At 37.0% G+C, this 26,654-nt stretch overlaps 1 protein-coding gene across 8 annotated transcripts in view; it reads right to left on the reverse strand.

Annotated features, from left to right (window-relative positions):
- TNNI3K (TNNI3 interacting kinase) overlaps window positions 1-26,654 on the reverse strand; it is a 265,432-nt gene that overhangs the window by 179,409 nt on the left and 59,369 nt on the right. For all 8 annotated transcript variants that reach the window (NM_001204809.2, XM_070266387.1, XM_070266389.1 and 5 more), the window contains 2 exon segments: window positions 2,959-3,097; window positions 7,949-8,047. In NM_001204809.2, the coding sequence (NP_001191738.1) occupies window positions 2,959-3,097; window positions 7,949-8,047 (238 nt within the window).

Consider the following 26,654-nt stretch of genomic DNA (forward strand, 5'->3'; position numbering starts at 1 on the left):
ACTTTTGAGAGAAAGATTGCATGAATGGGTAGGTGGACGGATGCTACTTCTGTCTTATTTCTGCCTATTGATCTTAAAGATAAATTAAAAATTTCTATATTAACCCAGCAATGTCAGCACACCCCATTAACTCTGGAGAACAACTTCCAAGTGTGTCTTAAATAAATTTTCAATAACAAATCTATGTAATAGCTCTGACAAGATATTTATTTAAAAATAAAATACTTCCTCTTACTAACCATGCTCTAGAAGTTTTTGTGACTTTCTACAATATCCAAGTCCATGTTAAAAGAACTATAGCATTTACCATTCAAATCACAAAAAATTAGTAAGTTCTGAATTTTAAATTTTCCATGGTTAACTTTATTAAAGTGATAAATTGTGAGGACTGTATCATTATTTTCTTCTTACAGAGTCTGACAATATTTTGACCTTTTTCAATCTCATTCAATAAGCATTACATTTCTCCTTTTTCATTGCCCTAAGAGGTACAGGGAAGAAGACCAGAGAGTTAAAACACACATGACTGAATAGGTCAGCCTCCCAAGCATGCTGAACTGAAGAGATTGCTTTCAGAATTACATTTTGGCTAATTTTGTAACCTGAATTTATTTACACTTGTGACATTCTGTTATCATGGAAACAAACTGTAAATACCAGATTTCAATTAGTGTTCCTTTTGGGGTCATTCATTTACTTTTCCTCGTATGTCCATTCACCACAGGCAAAGTCCAGATCTAAAATAAATCATCTGGAGGCTTAGCTACATTTTGGAGTAAGTGAACCAGCTGATAATAAATCCTGTGCAGTGTCTGTCAGCACAACAGATCTTCTGGTTTATTCTTTCCAATTGGTTGAAATGCAAAAGAGACTTAAATAGCAATTGTGCATTAGAAGGAAATAAAAATACTTAAAAATCTGAGTCATGCTGTCTCTTGACTTGTTAAATGATTGAGGAGGAGGCACGTAGTGATTGTGTGAGTCAGAAAGAAAATTTTAAAAATTATATCCTATGACGCTGGTATGTAAGGGGAATACGGGTACACATTTCAATGCCTTTCATAGAAGAGTCCTTTGATCCTGGAGACATGCTGATCATAAATGACACTCATTTCAACACCACCGAGCTTTGGAGTTGCACAGAGGAATAAAAAGCTAAAGTTGGCATCGGTAATAAAAGGAAAAAAGTGAGTGGATCCTGAACCCTTGGCAGAGCGAAGCAGTTTCAAAAACACAATTATGTGTTCAGTAGTTCACACAGGTGTACCTCTTCCTATTCTAAACCAGCAGAATCAAAGAGACTGCTTAAACAAGGTCCAAGGAACATGCCCCTTGCATCTTGACAACACAGATTGCTTATGATAATGCTATAGAGAAGATGCCTGAGTTATTGCACACTGACTCATATAGAAACTGACATAAATTATGTTTCTCAGACTCTACAAAATAAAATGCCCCTATTTCCAACATGGAAACTGGAAAGTGCCCTAGCCTCTTGCCATAGTTGTCTCTATGAACCTTTGTATTTTCCTTAGGAGTAGATGAAAATATTGATTAGCTTTATTGACTGCGTATTAATCTCAACTTTGGACCAAGGAACTGGCAGTTCTGGAGCTTTGACAACCTTGTCCTTTTGGAAACGTGCATCATTTCTGTTGCAAAGGCCAGCAGGTCTTACAGCTGGGCTTTTAATTAGGTCTCTTGAGGGTCAACGGAAGAATGTTGGATATGCCTGAGAGAATTTAATGATAAGATGTAACTCTGAGTGAATCTGCGTCAAAAAATAAAGTTTGTAAGGAAGAAAAAAAGAAAGAGAAAGTAAGAACTTTTTCCATAATCAATTTTTAATTAATTTTCAAAAATTCATTTTATAATTTAAAAAATAAAAAGTTGCACTCTGTTTATTGCATCTAAAATCTTTCTGTGTATTCTAAAGCTTTTTTCCTAACTTGATCATATTCTAACTCAATTTCCATTAAAAATAAGAGTAATATCAAACACTGGGTAGGATGTGGGGACAAACTGGAATTCTCATATGTCGCTGTGGGAGTGAAAAATAGTACAAACTCTTCGGAAAATTTGTCTGAAATTTCCTAAAAAGTGAAACATATGCAAACCCTTTGATCCAGCAATTCCACTCATATGTATATATATATAGCTAAGAGAGGTGAGCACATATGTCTACCAAAATAATTAAATAATAATATTTCTGGCAGCCATATTCATAAAAGCTAAACACTAGAAACATTCAAATGCCCATTAGTAGGAGAATGCATAAACAAATTGAGGAATATTCATATAATCTTCACCAATAAATAATCATGGTAAAAAATAAGCTATGATTCATACAACAACAAGGATTACAGTCAAAATCATCTTATTGATCATAAGAAGGAAGTCACAAAATTATACGAAATTTAGGAACAGAAAAAACTAACCTATGGCAATAGAAACCAGAATTTTGATTACCTTTGGTGGCGAAAGCTATTTACTGAGAATGGGGCATTGGGAACTTTCCAGATGAACTATTTTCAACTTTTCAGATGAAAATAGTCTATCTTGATCTAGGTGGTTTTTACGTGGGTGTGTGCATAAGTAAATATCCACTTATGTCAATACTCATTTAAGATCTGAGAATTGTGGTATATGTAAATTTTACCTCAATTAAAAACAAGATCAGTGAATAACAACAAATAGGAATAATTTATCTAGGAAAATCCCTTACTTTTACTGGAGCACCAGATATATTAAGAGTTGAGCTACAATGTGTAAAGAAAAATTAACATATAGGTTTAATTAATATATTAAAAATAATAAATTATGACTTGTGGAACAAAATAGTATATGAGTACAGGATTAATCAGCTTCAAGATTATTTCCTAGTAAATAAGGAAAGTACAAGTAAAAAGTACATGCAAAGTAAAAGATAGCAAAGGTCTTCTAAACATACAATCTTACCATCTGCTTTGCTGCCTTCTTCCATCAAGAGTTTTGCAATATTAAAGAATCCTTTTGCAGACGCTAGGTGGAGGGGCCTATCTCCAACTTCGCCACTTACATTTACATCAGCACCAAATTTCAAAAGGAGGCGTGTTACCTAAAGGATCCATTCATTTGAAATTAGTATCAAAAATTAAACAATAACATAAAGCTTTCAGTAATATGGAAGAAGACATATCATTAAGGCCTTCTCTTAGATTATTTTTACCCGAAAATAACAGAAAATCCTAACTCAGCTTGCTAAACAACAGGAAATTTATTATTATATCACCTAACAGGAAGCCCAAAACTGGAGCGATCTCAGGGTTGAGTCTTCATTGTACGTAAATAATCCTCTCTAAAGCCACCTGTAATCTTCTCTGAACAATCTTTTCCAAAGTCTCCTTCTGGCCAGAGCCAGCAATGTTCATTTGATTCTTGATTTTCACAGCAGCTCCAGGCATGGGTCACCGATGTTCACCTTGCTACTGGAGTTCTGAGTTCTTTTCTGGATTTGTGAGTAAACGGAAGATAGCTACGCTAGCCCTCGCATCTTCCCCAATTAGTTGAGATCCACATCCAAAGGAACACAGAAAGATAAAGTATTAAATAACTTAGGAGTCTTCCAGGGGTTGTTTCAGGTGACTTAGGAAATTCCTTCAAATTATGTACATATCCATCTAGAAACTTTCTAAATAATTTCTCTAAACCTGACATTGCCTCCCCTGCGAATTTCAGAAGTCATCACAGTGATCCCAAGAGATAAGTTAGGAGGCATGTGTCATTAAAATAACAGTTTTGGGAGGACCCCTGCAATTGTCCTGACCACTGAGGTGTCAGCACAAAAGCGAATTCAAGCTCTAAAACTATTTTGACTTTCTATGTGGCAGCAAATAAAAATGTCTTGGGCAGAAACCTCTCAAAAATATAGTACATATTTGAAAGAAATTCTGGGCAAAAAGTTAGCCAGGTGGCATGTGGGGAAACTACCTATTGAGTTTAGTGGGTGAAGAAAAAGTGTTCTGAAATCAGGCTTCTACTCATTAGCTACATCAACTTGAATACATTATTTGACCTTTAGAAACCTCAGTCTCTCCATTGCTAAGATGGGGATGATAATAGTTCGACCTCACAGAACTGTCGTGAGGAATAAATAAATTATTACATGTAAAGCATTTTAAAAAGTGCTTGGTACTCAATTAATGCTAGCAGAAGTAGTAGCCCCAATGTGGAATACGTGTATTTTATCAGTTTGTCAGCTAATGGTCAGACAATACTTAATTCAGGAGAAATCAGAACAGTGTAAGTTTAGTCTCAAGAACTTTGCACTCCTCAGCAGATATTTCCACTTACACAGATTCCATAAATTCTGATTACGTGACTTTATAATGGACATATTTAAACTATCTTTGAAATCGATTGTCTATTAAGCATTATTATTATATACCTAGGAAATATTGCTCTTGGTACAAAACATCTACTCTCCCACTTAAAAATAAGTAAATAAACAAATGGCTAGGAACATGGCACATTAGGCATATTTATATATCGAATGTACCATTTTCCTGTCAGCATATTTTAGAAAATGACAATAGCATCCATAAATTACTTACGTGCTGTCTTCACACACAGAAAGTGAGTCCCTTATCATAAAAGGGCCATCCACATTTTAGCATAATTTTATAAGACTGTGACTATATATTCAGGGAAAGTAAGCAAATTTAGCTCTCCACCCAACATGCATAGCAGCTCTTTATGTTTCTGCTGGGTGACAAGGTTAATCGCCAAAGAGGACGACTCTACAAATAACATGCATTGTGTACACTCTGTCTGTGCCTGAAGTCAGGAAAGTATGGAATTTTTTCATCACCTGGGCTGTTGGACCCTGTGCTTTCAAAAGCCTTTTCAGTGCCCAGCTCTCCAGTGCACTCCAGTGCACTCTGAGCTGCACATCAATGAAATGAGCAATCTTCCCTAGCTGCAGGTCACGCTTCACGGGTCTGAGAGTGTCCAAGCATATGCCAGCTAGCCAAGAAAGAAAGGCACAATGACTAGAACAGCACAGGGACACAAGTGAGTTTGATTTTCAACTTGGGATCCTCAGGCAGTGCAACGGCATGACCTCTACGAAAGTAAAAAGGTATAATTCTACCTCATAGTTGAGTAAGACTAGAGATCTAGAGATATAACATGAGGAAGAGTGAACACGCCATGTCAAAAGTTTTGTTATCCAGTAATGTTTGTATTTCTGTTTTATTTGGTTCTATTTCGTTCCTTCAGTGTAATTAAAGGGCAGCATTTGAAAGTAGCATATAAAAATTTTGTCTTTGGCTATGTTAAGGTTGACAATGAATGGACTTTGGAGTTAGAGCACCTGACCTTGAATTCTAGCTCTACCACTTAAGCAAATTGCCTGGACTTTATTTGTCTCAGTGATAGAAAAGGGGTAAGAAGAGGCTCTTTGCTACCATAGGATGAGTATGGGCTTTGGGATCAGACAGACCTGAGCACGTATTCCAGCTCTTCTACTTATCAGCTGCATGACTCTTGCATGCTGCCTGACTTGAGCGAGCAACGTGTATATCATTGCTAAGAAGGGGCAAATAATAGCTAATTTCAGGCTTGTGGCAAAATTAGAAAAAAAAATCCACATAAAGGTCTTAACACAATGCCTGTCCCACAGTATGAGCTTTTTCACGTGGTAACTCTTACTAAATTCATAAGATTGTCCCTGTAGGTCAAATGAAATTATTTATTGAATGAAGGTACACTGTAAACTTTAAAGCATTCTATACATATTATTACTTTATTACAGAATCTCAAATTTTATAAATATGTATGTTATATAATTATTTATTTAAAGCAGATTACATATTTAAAACACATTTAGTGATTGTTCTTTAGTTTATCTAGATTATTCCACATATTAGTTTCCCATTGCCACTGTAACAAATTACCACAAATTTATTAGATTAAAACAGCACAGACTGATTCTTTTATAGTCCTGGAAGTCAAAAGTCTAAAGTCAAGGTGTTGGCAGGTTTCATCCCCTCTGGAGGCTATCATTTCTTTGCTTTTTCAGCTTCTACAGGTTGCTGCATTCCTTAGTTTGCGGCCCCTTCTTGCATCATTTTATGCCGGGAGCCGCCCACCAGTCAGCTAAGCCTCTACCCAAGGGCAACGGTCCGGGCGAGAGATGAGGGAACGAACGGTGGACCCTCAGAAGATGGCGGTCGGCCGCTCCTGATCCTACTCATGCTACTAATCTTAGCAGTATTGCTCTCGCTGTTCTTTTTCTGTACATGGGGATATCTTGGGGAAAATCTCTCCACGCAGGACAAAGAAGCTGGTGTAACCTGGCCTTCTAGGGTGGGTTCAGGGGAACAACAGCCTGAAGGGAAAAAACGTTCTGACCCCCTCCTGGAAAGGCGGTAAATGAGCTTGGACAGCTCTCAAGGAGGAAGCCTTCTAATAATCAGCCTCTAAGGAGAACATTCCCTCCTCAGGTCCTTCTAGGAGGTAGATATTATCCTAGGCCTGTTAGGACAGAAGGTAAATGGTGGCACCCACCCAGGGGCAGAGGCATGCAAAAACTACCCCTTCCTAAGGCAACTCACGATCCTGATAAAGTTGCAGAAAAATATCATAATATATTGACACAGGGGAACTGGGATTATGATGAGGATTGAGAACCTTATAAAATAGTTAATGGTAAAAGAGAAACCCCAAGCACTGTACCTGTGTGGCTTTCAATCCCCTTATGCTTTGCAATACTTCTGCTTTCATTATTATAGGAATAAAGATAGAGGCTTAGGGCCATTCGACTCATGGGGAACTGAGTCTAGACATTACACCCCGTTTTGCAATCAGTCTTAGACATCTAGACGCCTAGTAGACATATAGAAAAGGTCAATATCTATAATTAACAAAGGTTGCTTGCTTCTCACAGACATACTGTGCTAATATTGTAACAAGATATGCTTATATACCCATTTTGTTTGCCAAAATTATGTACTGAGACAATTCCATGAAATCATAAGTGCGTGACCTGGACCCTATATAAGTGCTTGAATGCTTTGAATAAATCAGACTTGGAAACCTCACTTCCAGTCTCACCGTAACTTCTTTTTTCGCTGACACCGTTCATCCCTCAGGAACCCTACCAGCTGGAGCTGCACTCCGGCAACTTTAACCTCTTGCTTCCATTGTCACATGTCCTATTATCCATTTTGATTTCCTGCTGCCTATTATAAGGATCCTTGTGATTGCATCAGGTCCACCCAGATAATACAGGATAGTCTCATCATCTCAAGATCTTTAACTTGAGCCCATCTGCAAAGTCCCTCTGGAAGTAATGCTCACAGGTTCAGGACATTAGAACATGAACATATTTTGGGAGACTTCTTAGCCCACCACATGCCAGGACAGTAGAAAAGAGGCAACCATGTTTCTGAAAGACATCTTTTTTCAGAGAACTGTTGGAAAGGCCATTAAGATTTGTTTTATTGTTATTGTCATTAGCATCATCACAGTGACATTTATTGAGCATTTCCCAAACACTATAAATTAATATCTCATTATAACAGCAACACTAAGAGGTAGGTAGTATTAATAGTTTCTCTATTTTGTAGATGAAGAAACTGAAGATCAGAGAGATTATATAACTTACACATGGTCATAAAGCTAGGAGCTTTTCAACTTCAGGCTGACTGACCCCTGCGGCTGTGCCCTTACCCACGTACCCCACCGCCTCCCTGTGTACTAAAGTAGGCAGTAAAAATGAATAACTCAGCAGCTGCAATGTTTCTGTGGATCTGCAAGCTCCTCCAGGGTGGAGCTGATGAGAATACAGCAAAAATAATTCAAAGGATATCTTAAATATCCTTTCTTTGAAGCTAAGACAGTTCAACAAAAGCCTGGAGCACTTAAGTGGTCCCCCAGCCTTTGAAAGTTCTCTTGTCAGACTTACCTGTTCGTGCCCATAGTATGAAGCAATGTGCAAGGGAGTGAAAAAAACTGCATCTTGAACATTGACATTAGCTCCATGTTGCAACAGTATATCAGCAGCCTGGACAAGAAAGAGAGCTCAGTTAGGAGCTTCATTTGGGGCATCTGCCCGTCAAAATTCATTTTACAACCACAATGCACAGCTCTTCTTCAGGAGTCACCATCTGAAACAACTTTCTTCCACCTCCCTTCTCTGAAACCTCCAAAGGCTTGCTCCTACCTAGAACATAAAGACCAAACCACTTACTACGGCATTCAAGGTCCTCTCAATCAGATGGTATCCTTTTTAACATATTCCCATTAATCTCTTTTCATAAACCCAATTGTATAGTCAAACTTCATTCTGTTTCCTTCTCCTTTGAGTCTTGGTTCACATTATTTCTTCAGTCAGGAATCCTCTTCTGCCCAATCTACAGATCTTTAAACTCAAACTAAATGCCATGTCCTCCAAGATTTCTTTGATTTTCCTCCTTTAATTGCCAACTAATTTGCTGAAATTTTCTTTCTCTTAAATCTCATATATCTTTATTTCATGCTGTTTAGAACATTTAAAATATTTATATACACGCCTTATCATCTCTATTAAAGAGCAAATTTTTTAAGGACAAATCTGTCTCTATAATCCTACCTTAGCATGTTGCTATGCAAATAGTAATCATTCAATAAGCATTCATCGAATGAATGAATGAATGAATGAATGAGCAAGTGAAAAACAGTGCCAGGAGCTGTTATCCAACTGTCTTGATGGAAAGCCATAAATTGCCAACAAATCTGCTGACCCTTCAGATTTCTTCTCCTCCCAAAGACCCATGTCTAAGTCCCTCTTCTCTGGAAAACTGATTGGAATCATTGCCTTCAGATGTGCTCATTTTCACTGTGGATTTTTCTAATGCACTGTCTATTCTTCAATTGGTCAAATAATATACATGTGGGGAAATTTTCAAAAGTCTGTTAGACTTAAGAGAAAACAGGAAGATGAGATCTAAGAGCTCTGGGAACTTATGCTCCAAACACCACTTCTGTTTCTATAAACAAATGGCTTCCTTGCCTGTTTGAATCATAGCCCGTCAGGAGTGGAGAGGGACCATGGACATTACATATCAAATCCCTATGTTTTAAAGAGGAGGAAATTAAGAATCAGAGGAATCGGGGAATTTTTTTCTTTTTTTTGAGGAAGATTAGACCTGAGCTAACTATTGCCAGTCCTCCTCTTTTTGCTGAGGAAGCCTGGCCCTGAGCTAACATCCGTGCCCATCTTCCTCTACTTCATACGTGGGACGCCTACCACAGCATGGCTTTTGCCAAGCGGTGCCATGTCTGCACCCAGGATCCGAACCGGAGAACCCCGGGCTGCCGAAAAGCGGAGCATGCAAACTTAACCGCTGCGCCACCGGACCTGCCCTGGGAAATTTCTGAAAGTCATGGAGCAAGTCAATGTTAGCAGAGAAGTGAATCTTCAGTCTCTGGCCTCAAGCTTTGTTTCTGAGTGCTCCATAGTTTTAAATAGTTCATTCATTCAATCATCCACTTATTCATGCATCAATGCACAACTTATTGAGCCTATATGAGCTAAAACTGTGCTATTTTATATGCTCATTCTCACAATTTTTTCAATCACTGGGATAACATTAGAACTTATTGTAATTGTCACACAAAGAGACAAGGAATTCTTGTTGGAACATCTGAAATTTCTGGTGGGGCCAAAAATATAAGCAGGTGTATAGCCTTCTATACATTCCCAGACCAATGTTTTTGCTGAGATCTGGATTTTGCTGACTAGTGATCAATACAATATACAACGTGTACAGTGAGTTGTTTTTCTAATGAAAAATTAAAACCACGATTAACATTTGTGAAGAGTATATTATGTATCAGACCCTGAACTAAGTGCATAAACGGTAACTTGAGTGACCTTTAACTGTTCCACTCCAAAACACGGAAAGATAGGTGCTACTCTCTCATTTTAAAGGTGAAGAAACTGAGCCTCTAGGAAGCTAGGTAACTTATTTGAGGTCACATAGCTAGTAAGGGGCAGAACTGGAATTCAAATCTAGGTCTGTTTGACTTCAAAGTTTCTTTGCATCAGGCCCCTCCTGTGACCTTGATCTCATTAATATCAACCTTTAAGTAAATGAACTAACTAACTCAATCTCAGATGAAAAGAAGCTTTCTGTCAGTTGGAGCTCTGTAGATTCAGCTTGGAAAAGAATGCCAGGGCCATTTATATCAAGCGCCTGGTATGTTAGACTTCACATGCCTGCAAGTTCAATCTTAGGAACCTTTAAAGGAGGTCACAAACGATCAAGGTAAATGAAGCTTTTTACATTTTCTCTGATTTTAAATATAGCATAAAATAAAGAAGACAGCATGAATTTTTATTGTAAAAAGGACTCTCAAATGTTAACATATAGAGCCAATTTCTTAGGCATGGTTCCAGAACTTACTTTCATTCTAAAAGATAATGGCTCTTAGGCTTCAACAAATAGCCCAAAGCAAATTTTTTTTCCTCCTAAGTTTGCACTTATCCAGTCATTCAGAAGGTCAACCTTTTGGCTGAACATTCATTAATTATGAAGTGTTGGCCTTCTGAGAAACTGTCAAAATGTAAGTTTTAATGAAACTGCACAGAGTCATTATTGAACTGTAGGTTTTATTTAGTTTGTTTTAAAATTCAAAGAAATATTTCACCATTGAGAGTAATGTACATTGGAATTATCTGAATAATTTCACATTATTTATATGAGAAAAATGCATTTATTGATTTTTATGGTTTGGAGAGTCATGATGGGGAAAGTATCTTCTAAGCAATCTTATGGGAATATAATATATTTTGATGTACAGATATTCCTGTCATGTGGCTAAGACAAATACACTCATATTAACATTTAGGCTGGGACATATATCCATCAAATCATTTTATCCTTGCTTCTCCTCCAGAACCTGAAAAAGTTGGTAAAACAACTTCACATTCTTTCTACTACATGAAGCCCCACGAAGTCATAGTCTGAATCTATTTTATTCACCACTATACTAAGTATATAATAGGCATCCAAACAATTGTTGAATTGGACTGTATTTCTAGTAAAAAAAAAATTTGGAATATATACCTACCACAGTCATAAGGGAATTTAAACATTAACAATTAGGACCCAATTATATGACACAAATTTTAAATAATTCAATTCAACAAACATGTATTGATCATTTATTTCAAATTAACCTTTAGCAAACCCCAAGTGCCTGCTTCATGCCGGGAACTGTGATTGGAGTTTTACATACATTAGCTCATTAAGATTTTTATAGGGCATAAAATTCTGTTGTTTCAAATTTTTTGACAACATAGATAGTTTTGATTTTTTTCCTCAAAAACAATAACAAAACTATTAGTGAAATTGTGAGACACAAGTTTCTTCACAGAAAAGATATCTTAATTTTTTAAAAACTCTTTAAGGAACTGAAGTGAGTCATACTTAGGTTTGCATAACTGACATACGTATCAGCATTACTGTTATTAAAGAACCAAGATTCAAATATGGGCTGGTAACTTGGTACCTGCTATGATGGAAGGAAGGATAAGCCCCACAAAGTGCCTCCCATTAAGTGGTTGTTTTATGAGCCCAGAAAATGGATCAAAGCTCTTTATTTTGATAATAGGGAAGCACTATATACATAACACTTTAAAGATATTTTTATTTACCAGTTGACTCTCAAAAAGATCTCCATGAAGTCCTTTCAATTCCCAGGTTGTAATTTAAACATTTATTTGCATGTTCTGCTCCTTCTTCCTAGAAAGCCTCCCTTACCTTTCTCTTGCCACATACCCAGTCTCAAGCCCAAGCTCAGTTTTCAAGTTCTCCATGAGAATCCCCTACAAATACCTTACCTTATTGATCATGTTTTTCTCTGAATGCTTATACTACTTACCCTTGCAACTTAATCTTCCCATTAATTATCACTATGGGTGAACCACTATTACATAAAATTTTAAACTTTTTTTTCATGTTCTAAACTTGTCACAGTAAAATGTAAGCAGTAAAATGATTTCTCACCTGAGGCACTGGAATTTGATCCTTCTAACTAAAATAGGCTGATCTTATCATTTAAATTCCAGAGATTCCAAAAGTAACGCCTATAAGAGCACAGGCCCTATTGTTCTTGCTGAATCTTTCTCCTACTTTAACTTATTTGACTTGGCCCCATTTAGCTCCCGCTCTATACTGCATCTTATGAAAGTAACTGACAACTATGAAGAAGGAAGAAATGACCATATCAAGAGGAAATAAATATCCCACAGAAGAGAAAGTAGAATAAGGTAATGTTCAGACGGAATGGAATGGCAATAAATCTCGGTTGAAATTGCCAAAATTAAATATGGCATCTTATACCTAGTAGGCCTTCAATAAATATCTACACTTTGAAATTAAATTTTTCTTTGCTTTAAGTGGTAACTCATTTCCTATGACTTATTTGGAGTCTTCCTCAATTTATGCTTATGCCAATGTTTTCCTTAGAATTTGTAGTTTATTTAAAGCCACAGTTTTCTCTTCTGTATGCCTTTATCTAACTTTTATTATTGAAACTTACAGAGAGCACAACCATGAAGCTATACTGGATTAATACTCATTTCCATTTAGTGGAAAAATCTGTATTAGCAAAGCTTTAGAGGAAAGTATCTTCTAAATCTATGCCTCATGAATTCAAAATGATTCCCAAAACATTAATATGCAAGGTGAATTAGATTTGATATTTCCAATTCTAACTTTCAACAACCAGTTCTCAATTGTGTCCCTTTGAACTGCTGCCCTTTCTCCCAAATTTTACAATCTTCTTTTAAGAGTAGTCTACACCTTTTGTCCAAATTTCCTCACCTCCTATTCACTCCTCAGCCCACTATAATCTGGTTTCAGACCTCACCACTTCAGGAACATTTCTCTGGAAAATGACATCGAAGGCCTCCTAACTGCCCATTCCAAAGGACACTTTCTGGTCTTTTCCCTACTTTAATATTTCTCCAGCATTTGTTCCTCTTTGTCTGCCCCTTAAGATCCTATTCTCCCTTGATTGAGCAACATCATGATCTTTGAGTTTGCTCTCTGTCTCTCTGCCAACTTATTATTATTCCTCTATAGAGGTGACTTTTCGCTGTTCATCTCTTAAGTGTTTTTATTTCCTCACTGACAGTTGTGTTTCCTTTTGGTCTCCTTTGCCTGCATTAAGTCTCTTGTATTAATTAACACATGCAAAGCATTTAGCACAAGGCTTGGTACATAAGGGAAAGTGTTCGATAAGTGGTAGCTATTAGCTGTCTTGCTCTACACATTCCCTGGTTGATTCCATCTATTCCTACTACTACTAGTATTGCTACGACTGCTGCTACAACAGCAACTACAACTACTTCTACAACACACACACACATATTTCTCTCTCCAGTTGCTTGTGTCTTCCCAGACTTCTTCCAACACAGGGCCTACCTTCTTTGTCAAATGGTAGTCCTGTTAGGCATTTCCACCATATTTCCAAACCACTTTTACCCTGGGTTGATACAGTCCCCTGCACTGATTTCATCTTTATTATTTGCCCTTTGATTCTTGTTAATGTGAATGAAGCATTAGAAGGCAAAAGGAACTACTATTTCTTGAATGTGCTTTGAGAATATCTATAAGCTAAGTGAGAAAGTCTATCTCATTTAATGCTCACAACAATCTCATGGAATTGTTATTAATAGCCCCATTAAAAATAAGAACAATGTAGTTCAGAATTACACAGCATGTAAAGAAAAGCACCAAAGTTTAAACCCAGGTGTATGGGAGTCCAAAGTACCATACTACCCCATGCTGTTTTTCTTTTTATGTGTGTTATTATTTGAGGCCAGTTAGCAATCCCTCACCATCTCAGACAATACTGTAGTGGATATACCTTTTGGTTGACGTTATTCTTCAAGGATTTTCAGGGATGGCCATTTAGGCAGCATATCAGTACAAATGATCTTGACTATGTAACCATTTTCAGTTGACTGAAAAAAAATCAAGTTAAACTTATTCTAAGTAGGATTTGTGTGCTAGGATGTTGAAGAGTCTTATATACTATGACAAGAAGCTTAGGATCTCTCCTAAACTTTTTTCTTGCAGGGACTCACTAGGAGATTTTATATAGGAGTAAGGTATGTTCTGATTTGCATCTTAAAATGATCCTTCTAGTAACAGTATAACAAATGGATTGAAGAAGGAGCAAGACTAGAAGCAGGGTGATCAGTTAACACGGTCCTGCAATTAGTTAAGAAAAGAGAAAAGGATAAAATGAGCTGAGGTAGTGGTAGTGGCCTGGGGACGGAGAATGGATTTCAGACATATTAAGACGGTAGAATCATATGATTCAGCATATGGGAGGACTGCGGATGGAGAGAGATGATGAGAAGTTGTCAACAAATGATGGCAGTCAAGAGGAAGCCTATAAGAGGAGATGAACACGAAGATAAAACTTTGTCTACTTCACTAATTTAGGAAGTAGGAGGATCACTTACAGTTTCTGTCTCTCAGAGTAATCACTTGTAATAGCTGGTTTCTTCCAATTCCCGTTGGTAGTTCACTGTGCTTTATCCAACAGCATAAGCTGTTTTGATTGAGGCCAATCCCTCAATCAAGATGTGAACATAATTATCAAGTTTTCAAACAACTACCAAAAGCTATGCCAATTAAAGATATCAATAATTGTTTATCTATTTGCATTGAAGGCTTATATGACTTAGAAAACATTTTAGATGGTAGCATTTGCTTTAGATTTGATAAGCACTTCTTTTGAATTTATGTTCTATTTTCTGTAGAATTTTCTATTTTTAAATATATATATTCACTTCTCAACACCCATTACCAATGTTAGGTAAGAATTCTCCATCATGTAGTTGCAGAGTTTTTCACTTATAATATTGGCTGAATATTTTTGTAATGACTTTTTTTTTTTTACCTGACATAGCTCTAATTAAATATTTGAGTACAAAAACTTATTGGAAAATGGTTTCTTCAGGCTGTCACAGAAATGAGGTTCTCTTATTTGATCTTTCTCTTATTATCTTGGGTTAAAATTAAATTTTGTCTCAAAATTACTCAGAAAATGATTCCACAAGATAATATTATCAAAGAAATTAAGGGGAAGCTCCACATTCTTAAGTTCTAGAAACAGAGCTTAAAAATATATTAACTTATATACAAATAATAAAAAGAATTCCATTGAATATATAAATTTATCACTTCTCAGGAAATGATGAGAATGTAAGTAGAAAAGCCAATGGATAAAGAAGAGTGATGAGAAGCAGTGAGGTCAAGGCTGGAGACACAAGTGGTAACATTTTATAGAAGTAATAATTGAAGTGAGGAGATAACATCACTTCCTTAAGGTCAGAGGAAATATCTGTAGGATATTTATAGCTAAAAAGAGGGAAAGAAGGGAGCCAGTAAAGAAAAGAGATGAGTGATCTAAGAAGGAAAAACAGAACAAAGGAATGCGTGTTAAGGAAGCCCATGGAAGAGATATTTTTAAGAAAAGAGGGGTAAAATTTTTGGAGCTTTCCAGCTAATCTTGCTGTGCTATTTTCTTCCTTATAAGATATACTTTTTCACAGCATTTCCTTATGTGAGGGTTTTATTTAAAATCCCTGGCTGAGAAAACAGGTTTTAATGTTCACTATGTTATGAATATATCAAGTTCTATGCATTTCCAAAGTCACAATTTTTTTCTTGTGAGATTTATTTATATAGCTTGCCAAAGGACCAATATTTTTCACTGTCTTGCAATTGTAGAGACTTGAAAATTGGAGTTTGAGTTAGGCTCCCTCTCACTGGTGCTCCTCCCCACACTGCACACACCCTAGACATCATAATCACAGAGGAGTGCAAGAACCACCTGACAACCAGTTTTCTCATGACTTTCGTTCTCCAGCCCAAGTCACTTGTCTGTCCATTTTCTCAAAAGAAGCTCTTCTGCCAAAGCATTTTGAAAGCAAGTAATTTGCCTCCACTTGAAAGATCAACTTCTAAATTATACTTTGAAGATGAGTTGGAGTCAACTCACAGAACGTAAGAAGGAACACACAAAGATTTTTGCTCTTAGACAAGACTAAGTAATAAAAACCTTCCTAAAAAGTTATATCAATGATCAATTAATATCCAGCAGCTGAAACTTAAAAACAAAAAAGACAACACCAACAGCTAAATCTCAAGCTCAAGGGTTAGTCCTGTTACAAGCACAATATATGGGATAGTTAGTGCTCCCCTTATTGAGCTTCCTCATTAATTAAGCCAGAAAACTCATTATTTGATGAACTGTAAGATACTACCTTAATTTATTTTAAGACGCAGATGTGGGCAATCATTTGTGTCCTACAGTCTCTTTACTTAACAATATAATTGAAAATGCTGGTCTGCAAAAACTCAAAATAAGTGACAATGATATTGGTAAACCCACAGCTGTAAAAATGTTTTAACTGGTATGAAACACTATGCACTCACAAGTATAAAAATCAATGATAGATAATTTTCTTTCTAGAGAAGGAGTTTACTAAAATGAAGAACATACATGATTTACTCAGAGACCTATTATCAGGACAGAAAACAGAAGGTATAATGGTGGTAAACGTATTGATTATTCTATTGGTCATGCTAAACTAAGATAAATACAGGGTGGCTAAGAACAGAAACCTACAATGAAAATAAAAAGAAGCACAGATTCAAATCTCTCCAAGTAGTTTTGGCTTCAGAAACAGAAAGGGCCAAGAAACAACTGTGGATGGGACTCAAGCCCACACTTCTAAATCCCGTCACATGGCTAGCAAATGGCAGAAGCTGGATACAAAGAAACCCAGGCAGGCTGGTTCCAGAGCCCACAGGCTTAATCACTATGCTCTATGATACTCCTACAGTCAAAAACCATTGCTCTAGGATCCCAGTTTTTCAAATATTTCAAACAGTTTTTTCAAACTTTCATTTAATGAACTCAGAACTCAACATAAGTAATATGATAGAATTGTGCTGGGTGGCATCAGGTTAGGGGGCACAGGCCTAATACTCCTTCCTTTATTCTTGAATAACCTCTGAGGTACCATTGGAACCCTAGACATCCAGAGAATACATACTAAAATCATTGGTCCACAAAACAGAGTTGGCAGTTTTTGGAGAATAGAATTGCCACCATATCTACTTGTTAGGTCCTCTGTGTGCCTTGGAGAAGACTGGGTCAAAGAATATGAGTGTAGCATCATGCCAAGTTTCCTGGGTTAATAGAGCCCATATCTTCCAGACATAACACATAAACCCTCTATGAATCCATCTCCGTAAATATCTGTTATCATCTTTGATAAAATATGTGATATTGGCTATACATGAGGCTAAGCAGTTCCCTTGAGTGTGGGCTTGACATAATGATTCATTTCTCATGAATAGAATATAGTAAAAGTTATGGACTATCACTTCCAAGATTAGGTTACAAAAAGACTGTGACTTCATCTTACATGCCTTCTCTTGATCTCTCCATCACTCTCTCTGATGGAAGCCAGATGTCTTACTGTGAGCTTTCCTATGGATAGAATGACATGGCAAGGCATTGATGTCTTTGGATAACAGCCAGAGTGGACTAAGCCTGTCAACATCTATGTGAGCAAGCATGAAAGTGGATTCTCTCTCTTTCAGTTCTTGAGATGACCATAGCTTCACCTGACATTTTGTGAGAGACTCTAGGTCAGGGGACCCAGCTAAGACACCCTGAGATTCCTGAACTACAGAAACTGCAAGATAATAAGTGTTCATCGTTTTAAGCCACAAAGTTTTGGGGTAATTTTTAATTTAACAATAGTTAGCTAATATACTGTTATGCCTCTCGATTCATTATTGAAAATATCCAGGTCAGAAGTGACTTCCACAGTTGCCTATTGCCCATTTGTGAATATTAAAAGAGTAACAGTTCAAATCAACAAATATTTTTGAGCATCTAGGAATTCCAAACATTGCGCTAAATTCTGAGGGTCAAAGGTAAATTAATAGTTCAAAAGCAATATACAAATTAGTGGACAAAACAAAATAACTATGATATAAGGTAAATATGGATTTGACAGAGATAACATATGGGCTATAATAACAAAAACATCAATTTTCTCTGGGGAAGATAGAGAAAGCTATAGAGGGGGAATATAAATTTAGTACTTGAAGTAAGAGTTTGCTAAGAAAAAAAAAGGAAGATCAATGAATTCATTCATCTTTCAAACATATTTGATCATCCAACTGTACCTAGCACAGACTATTAGCTTGTCAAATTCTACTATTTCTTAAAATCTAGTTCAAAGTCTACTTGCCTCATGAAATCTTTTTAGACCTCTAGGCTTATTGAACTAATCATCAAGACAAATGATTAAATATCCTGATAGCTTTAGAGTCACATTGAGGCTTGTAAAAAGAATTTATTAGATACCCTCCCAAGAATTACTAATTCAGAATCTCTAGATACTACAAATGTGCATTAAAAAAACCTCCTTAGAGACTTCCTCTTGCATCCATTATGTAGTAACAGGGACTAGTCTGGAGAAGCCCAGGTGGCTAGAGTTCATAAGACAGAGTACCACAGACAAGAGAACTATCCAAAGAGAGAACCACAAAGATCTGGAGAGGGCCCCCTAGGGGGTTAAGCTGAGTGATGATCATGTGAGCGTGTAGGAAACTGCCGTTGACTAAGAAAAGAATTAACAAGGAGATTACTGGTAATAATGCCCAGTGCTCACACAAGTCCAGGGATAGTGCCTATTCCCACCATCCAAACTGGAAAACCTCATGAGTCATGGGCATTGGGTAAAATACTCAAAAGAGACTGCCCTCAGCAGTTGGTTATTAGCCCCGCACTGAGCACTGCTCCAGTCCCATCAAACAAATCTTAAAAGCTAGACCTAAAAGGACTAAATTCATTCCAAGTAAGTTAACTGCATCCCAGTAGGGATGGAGAGATTGTCTCAAGAAGATTTACATGAATTCAAAAATATCCAGCAACTAACAACATAAAACTCATAACATCTGGAATTAATCAGAATTTAACAGGAATGTAAAGAGGCAGGAAAATATGACTTATAATGAAGAGAAAAAGTAATCAATCAAAATTGACCCCAAATTGATATAGACGTTGGAATTTTCAAACAAGGACAATAAAACAGTAATTAAAACTGTATCCCTTATGTTTAGGAAGTTAAGTAGAGGCACGAAATATATAAAAACGACGAAAATCAAATTTCTAGAGATGAAAGTTATAATATGTGAGATAAAAATGAACTAGATGGATTAGCAGCATATTAGACATTACAAAAGAAAAGTTAGTAAACTTGAAGACATAGCAATAGAAATTCTACAAAATGAAATATGAAGAGAAGAGAGAATTTTAAAAAATGAAAAGACCATCATTGAGGTTTTGGACAATCAAATTTTAATAACAATTAATTTTACCTACTTTGAAGGGTTGTTTTAAGGAGTAAGAGTTAATACATGTAAACCATTTAGTACCTAATCAGCACTAAAGGTAACTGTTATTACTACCACTGCTACTATCATTATTTTTTCTTCCTCTCTTTACTTGGTTAACATCTACTTAGGTCCTTGAGTTATAAGCCAAATTATGAGTTTCTTAGAGATTTCCTCCCGACCTCCATGACAGTGGACCTATTCATTCAACAAATATTAATTGTATATCTACTATGTGCCAGGCAGGCCCTGTGCTAGGAACTGAGAATAATGGAGAAAAAAACAACAGCAGCAAAGTCTGTGTCTTTGTTGAGCTTATATTTTAGCGCAGGAGACAGGCAGTAAAGCAAAGTACAGAAACAATAGGCTGTTATATAGTGATCAGTGCTGGAGAAAAATAAAGGAGGGAAGAGACTAGAGAATGCTAGAGATGTGATTCTTCAATTTAAAATAGAAGACCTTATAGAGAAAATTATATTTGAACCAGGATCTTAAGAGGTAAGGCAGTAAGAGATTCAGTTACTAAGAAAGAGCAGTCTAGACAGTGAGAAGAGAAGTGCAAAGGCCTTGAGGCAGAAGCATCCTTGCTATATTTGAGGAACTTAAAGTTGAAAAAAGAATGAGTAAGAAAAGGGTGGAAATTATATTTAGAGAAGAAATGAGTACTTTTGCTCTGAATGATATGAAAAGTATTTGGAGGAGAGGAAACACAGGATCTGACATACATTTTAAGAGGCTCACTCAGGCCACCTTGTCAGAGCAGGCTGAGGGGGAAAGGGCAGAAGAACGAAGACCAAATTTCCCTCTTTAAGGCATAGCATCGTGGTAACTTTCATAGCTCTCATCACCGTGGCAATTTTATGTTTGTTTGTGTGATTATTTGATTGCCTGTCTTTTCCACCAGACCATAAACTCTGTGAGGCTAGGAATTGGATATCATTTTACTCACCATTGATTTACCAGTGTCAAACACAGATCTGGGAACCTATTAGTTCTTCAATAAACATTTGTTGAATAATTGAAAGAAAAAATGAATGTATATTATTATATTCCAATTTTTGATTTCCTTAACAGATTGCAAGCTCCTAGATGACATTTAAAGCTATATTTCATACTTTCAATTTCTACCACAACTAGCCTATGTTCTTGTGTATAAATGCTCAATAATCATTTGCTAACTTGATTTGCTCTTCCCTAGTCAATTTTTACATCTTCTACACTATAAATATCCTTGAGGAAAAAATTTTAAAATAACAAAAGAAAACTTCTGAAAGTCAAAATAAGCTCCGAACAGGGAACATGAACTCTTAAGGCTTACATATTGCCAGAAACTATGAAACTCACCCACGGGAAAACCAATAATGGATTTTTTTCCTTGTCTTTTGGGAAATAAGACTTGATAATAGAAGTTTATTTATAATCATAGCTGTAAAATTGCCTCTAGGAAAGCAATAATAGTGGGGCAAGCTATCTTGTTTTCTTACAGATCCAATTAAAAAAAAAAACTAAAACTTGGTCATATTTGTCAAAAATACACTGAAAAAACCAAAGCTACAGTATTTACTAGTCAAGTCTCAGTCCAATTTACTAACGTTGTAACATACAAATGTAGGCATTATTGGTCGACTAAAATATGCAATAATGATAGATTTTTTTGCTTGAGAATATTTAATAAATTCAGTTTGTATGCAAATCATGGACTATATGCAGCATTCATGTAACTGAGAAGTTCCAATGAGTGTGCCTCCTTTCCAGAGATATCCTTCAGTATCATGTCACAATTAGTGGACATTTAGTAGAAGGCATATTGTGATTTTTTCATGATGGGATAAGTTTAGATAGAGACGTAAAACACAAATTTCAAATTGTTTTCATTTCCTTTGACCTATTTCCCAAGTATCAGTTACGAATGGCTCAGAAAATTTTCCCAAGCTCTAGCAAAATAGAACATATGTCTTAAGAGGCTATGGAGTAGCATTACTATTATTTAACTAAATATGCTTTTTCCATCTCTATTCTAATCAAATTAGGGAGAACAGAAACATTCTCAGTCTTTCATTTAATTACCATTTTGATAATTTTCCCACTAAGAACATTTTCAGCAATATTTATAAAATTGTATGAGAAGTAGGGCAACATCATAGTGTGCAACCTATGCAATCACACAGGACTCCATACTTAGAATGGCCGTATGCTCATTTTAATGCTCTGCTGTGGCTATCTTGAAATGATTCCTATTTTTTTTTTAAGAAGGGGATCCAAAATTTTTTTTCATTGAGACCTGAAGATGATATAGCCAGTAAGTAGGCTAGTCCAATCTTTAAGCAGATCAATAATATAAAAGTTTCTGAACAAAGAAGAAAGCAATAGGTGGAACCATAAATCTTTATGTACCAAGACAGCAGCTGAAGTAAATGATAGAGCAACAAATGAGACAGAAGCAATGACAAAGCAAGTGACACTTTCTTTGTTGCAAAACTTAACAAAATGTTCTTTGATACTGAATTAAAAAAATATTTCAGCGGCCGGGCCCATGGCACAGCAGTTAAGTACACACATTCCTCTTCTCAGTGGCCCAGGGTTCACTGGTTCGGATCCCAGGTGCGGACATGGCACCGCTTGGCAAGCCATGCTGTGGCAGGCATCCCAAGTATAAAGTAGAGGAAGATGGACAAGGATGTTAGCTCAGGGCCAGTCTTCCTCAGCAAAAAGAGGAGGATTGGCAGTAATTAGCTCAGGGCTAATCTTCCTCAAAAAAAAAATTTAAAAATATTTCAGTACTATAGAAAATGAGTCCTAATCAGAATTAATCAAGAAAACATTTATATTGAAAAGTTTTGAAAAATAAGTCTTCCTTGCTTTTCTTGTTCCTTTAGAATACACTCTTAACACTCTAGCCTTTCACCAAAGACAAATGAAAAAAAGAAAACAGGAAGCATAATTTTCAAAAGATTTATTTTATTGATGAGGAATCATGGGCATAATCTTTAAAAAAAAAGCCAAATTTAAAAGTGGAAATACTGAAAAATATACATAAGCAATGCACTTTCTCCTGTTAGTTTTCCTGAGGTAATCTTTCCAAAGGTCCTCTCTCTTTGGTTATATAGAAAAAATTGATTAATAAGAGCTCAGTCTTTGGAGATAGACACTCTGGGTTAGAATTAAGTCTCTGATATGTAATAGCTATGTGGTTCAGTGCAAATTAGTCTATCTCTTGAAGCCTCAGTTTCCTCATCAATAATGTGATGTGATGATTTAATTAGATGGTGTAATGATAAAATAAGCAAAAGACCTAACTAAAGGAAATACTTCACAAATGTTCATTTCCTCAGCTCCCAGTTTCGAAGATCAACCCTATCAACAGGGAGAGAAAGAAGCTTCCCACCAGGACAGAGCAGGCAGTGAGGTGGCAAGAGGTCCAAGCCATGCCTGGTTCCATGTCTAAAGGCAAGTCTAGCTCCAATGGGGCAACTCTGAGGGCTGAATCTGTGGAAGACGCCCAGTAGTTGGGAGTCCTGAGTGCACTAATACAGTCCAGCAGGCAGATGATTATCTTCTGGGCAATCTGTTAACCTCAACGAGGCTCTAGAAGCCAGGACTCCAGGCTTAGGAAGAAGTCTGACAAGAATTAAACAGGAAAGGAGGAGCCTAAACACCCGGCCAGATCTGGGAATTGGTGTGAGGAAATGGTGACTCCAGGGCCACTTCAGACTGAGTCAGCCAGTCATTTATTCACAAGTACCCACTGCCTACTCTGTGGCAAGCATAGGAGACAAAGAGAAATGCCTGGTTTTGGATTTAATAAGTTCATTGTCTAGGGTGAGAGAGAAATAAATACATGATATCAGCATAGTGAGAGAAGTATGCTAGAGATAAACCTGCTGTTAGGGGGCAAAGATAAGGCACTGGAGGAGTGACTTCCCTACAGAGAGAAAGTCTATATTAAATCTTGCTTGGAAGCCTGTGTAGGAGCTATCCAAGAGAAAGGTGAAAGAAGTTCCAAACATAAAACGACTAGAGGAATCCCAGGCTCTAGGGTCCAGGACAGTGAAACATTCTTAATTTCATAGGCAGGGACTGGGTAAAGTATGGCTGAGGCTGTTTGAATATTGTCTGCTTAGGTCCAGATTGGTCCTAAAGCAAAACTGAGTCTTCTTAGGAGAGCTCAGTTGGCTCAACTGGATGAACTAAGAAGGCAGAAACTAAGAAACTGGGGCAAGAGGAACAGGGACAACAATAGAGAAGATAGTAGCAGGAATGGGAAATACACAAGAAATCCCTGATGCTTGTTTTAATTAAGATTCCCCCTTCTCTCACATAGAAACTTAACTCAGTGACTAGTGAAAAGGCCAGATGTCTTGGTCTTTTCTTTTCCTAACCCTCCCATTAAGGTAATGATAAAGAGAGAAATGGCTCAAAAAACCATTTGGTAAGAGTTAGCTGGGACACTTTGCCAATTAGAAAATAGTTCAGAATAATCAGGAATTGACTTCCTGTTCTTTTTTTTTTTTGAGGAAGATTAGCCCTGAGCTAACTACTACCAGTCCTCCTCTTTTTGCTGAGGAAGCCTGGCCCTGAGCTAACATCGTTCCCATCTTCCTCTACTTTATATGTGGGACACCTACCATAGCATGGTGTGCCAAGCGGTGCCATGTCCCCTCCCAAGATCCGAACTGGCAAACCCTGGGCCGCTGAGAAGCGGAACGTGCGAACTTAACTGCCGCGCCACCGGGCCAGCCCCTGACTTCTTGTTCTAATCCCTCCTCATTACATAACTTAAATTACTTGTGTTTATTTGTATTGAAAACGTACAAGACCTCACCACCATCTCTCAGTAAGTCTGCAAAGGCAAGAAGATCAGTTACAAATAACCTCAGTTGAAAATACCCTGCTTCTTTTTCCTTATGTTTGGTTTGTCCTTAACTCATCTCTGCTGCAATTCCATGGACACATTCTGTGGCGAGCCCTGCATATTATATAAATATGTCACCCTGACCCCAAACCAGCCAATGCCACACACCGTAGGACACATGCATTTTGGGACAGAGGACCACAGAGAAGCCAGAAGGACCTTCAGCTGCTGGTCTCTTAGGCAGGTGACCGCTTATAACAAGTGAGATTGATGGTGACTGATCCCACTTTTAGTAATCTATAAAAGAGAGTTCCACAATTTCTCTAGCTTTCTTTTTATGGCCATATGCTTCATAAATTCAAAAATAAATAAATGAACATATGTAAATCTCTACACAAGAAGCATGATAATCCGATATCCCCAGAAAAGCTGTTCATCTTTTAAAAGAGCAAAAGAACAAGAAACCCACAGAACCTTAACACATACAATATAAGTGGAAATCACAGAGGTTATCAGATTGTTAATGCTATAAAGTTAGAGGGGCATAATCCAAAGATCCATAGCTTATATTTTAATTACTCATGATTAAGCCAGAATGTTGTGAAGTTTATAAATTCCTTCACAACACACACCTACACAAAAATATATTTTATTTGTCATTTAGCAAAGTCCTTTATTTTCTGTGCACAAAATTTCAGTATTCAGAAGAGAAGCTCAAACAAAGAAATCAAAATTTCATTTTCAGACCCATGGTAAGACTCACTCCAATTTACATAATAAAATCTCCCTAGAACAAAGAAACCTCAAATTTGGTCCAGGTAACAGAAATTTCTTAATTATATTAAAAACAATTTACTACTCGATATCTTCATAAATTGTGCCCTGGGAATTTATTGTGGAAAGAAGGGTTTGCATCTACTTTTGTCATGTTTCAGGTACTATATTCTACTATGTTAATATATTTTTAGCTATTTTCATAGAAAAAATAGGGAATGTAACATATCCAATCCTAGTTCATTGGAACCAAGGGGACTTATAATTGGACTAATGACTTTTTTTACTGAGGGAAACTAATTAAGTAATAATTTAAAAAAACTCTCCATTGTATATGACAGACTTTTTTTCCCTGACAGCTAGAAGCCTACAAGTTCTGAATTAATTTGTCTAGTTATGAGAACTGAAAACTTATTAGTATAACTCATTTTAACTCCTAAATTGCTCCACATTTGTGAAAGAAGAATAATGACTAAAAGTTAAGTTTTCAAATATTAAACAGCTCTATATTTACTGGATAGCCTAGTTCAAAGGCAACGAATCTTGCACATCAAGATTAATTGTGAAAAAATTTTTAAAATGAACTTATATAACAATAAGTTGATCCATAATTTGAAATGTTTACCCTGAAAAGAAATAATGCTTAACTAGGGACCAAGTGACTTAGAGCTGTCTAAAGGTTAGCCCTGTTTTATTTGTAAGTACCCAGAGAAAAGTACAACGAGGTGGTAGAGGTTACCACACTTGGCTATCCTCTATCTTCTTGGCTAGAAGGAGGTGCCCCATCATTGAGGCTAAGTGAACATGAGGTGTCAGGTCACAAAATTCAAACAGAAGCATGGCAGATACTTGTGGGCTAGACAGGAATGAATTTATATCCTATGATGCTATGTGTAGACAGCTATCTCCTCAGAAGCAAGTCAGAATCAGCACAGTGCGGGGGTGTCTGGGAGTGATATCAGCAAGAGGGTAGAGTAGGATATACCAGCCTTTGTTCCCTCCCTCCCAAAAGAAAAACAATTAGACTGCTATCCATGAAGGAAAATAGATCTCAGAGGGCCCAAGAGTTCACTTAAGAACCTGCAGCAATACAGTAGAGCAAAAAACATAGAATAACCACACACATAGGATTGCTGGGGAGATCAGAATAGCTGAGATGTCTGGTGATGGCTAGGAGCAAAGAAGGGCAAGGGCTGTCAGCAGGTGCAACCATGGTTCCAGTGACCTGCACTGCAGTGGACCCCAGCAGCCTCTGTTCTGAGGACCTCAACAGCCCCTGTAGCAGACGGCAGCCACAGACTCCCCACAGCTTTCACAGTGGAGGACCCCATAGTGTTTGCTGGTGTGGACCCAGTGGCCTGCTCCACAGAGAATATCAGCAGGTTTTGCTACGGAGGTAGGTCACTGTTACTGAAGATCCCTGGAGAAGAAAATGTCATTATGCACCTCCCAAGAAGGAGCTGCTGTTGCACCACCCTGGGACTGGGACCACCATTCCCATTAACCTTGCACATGCCCTGGACTTTAGAGCTGCAGTGTTCTACACACATTGGCTCGCT

This window comes from Equus caballus, chromosome 5 (genome assembly GCF_041296265.1).
Source record: "Equus caballus isolate H_3958 breed thoroughbred chromosome 5, TB-T2T, whole genome shotgun sequence".
In the NCBI taxonomy this organism is placed as follows: domain Eukaryota; kingdom Metazoa; phylum Chordata; class Mammalia; order Perissodactyla; family Equidae; genus Equus; species Equus caballus.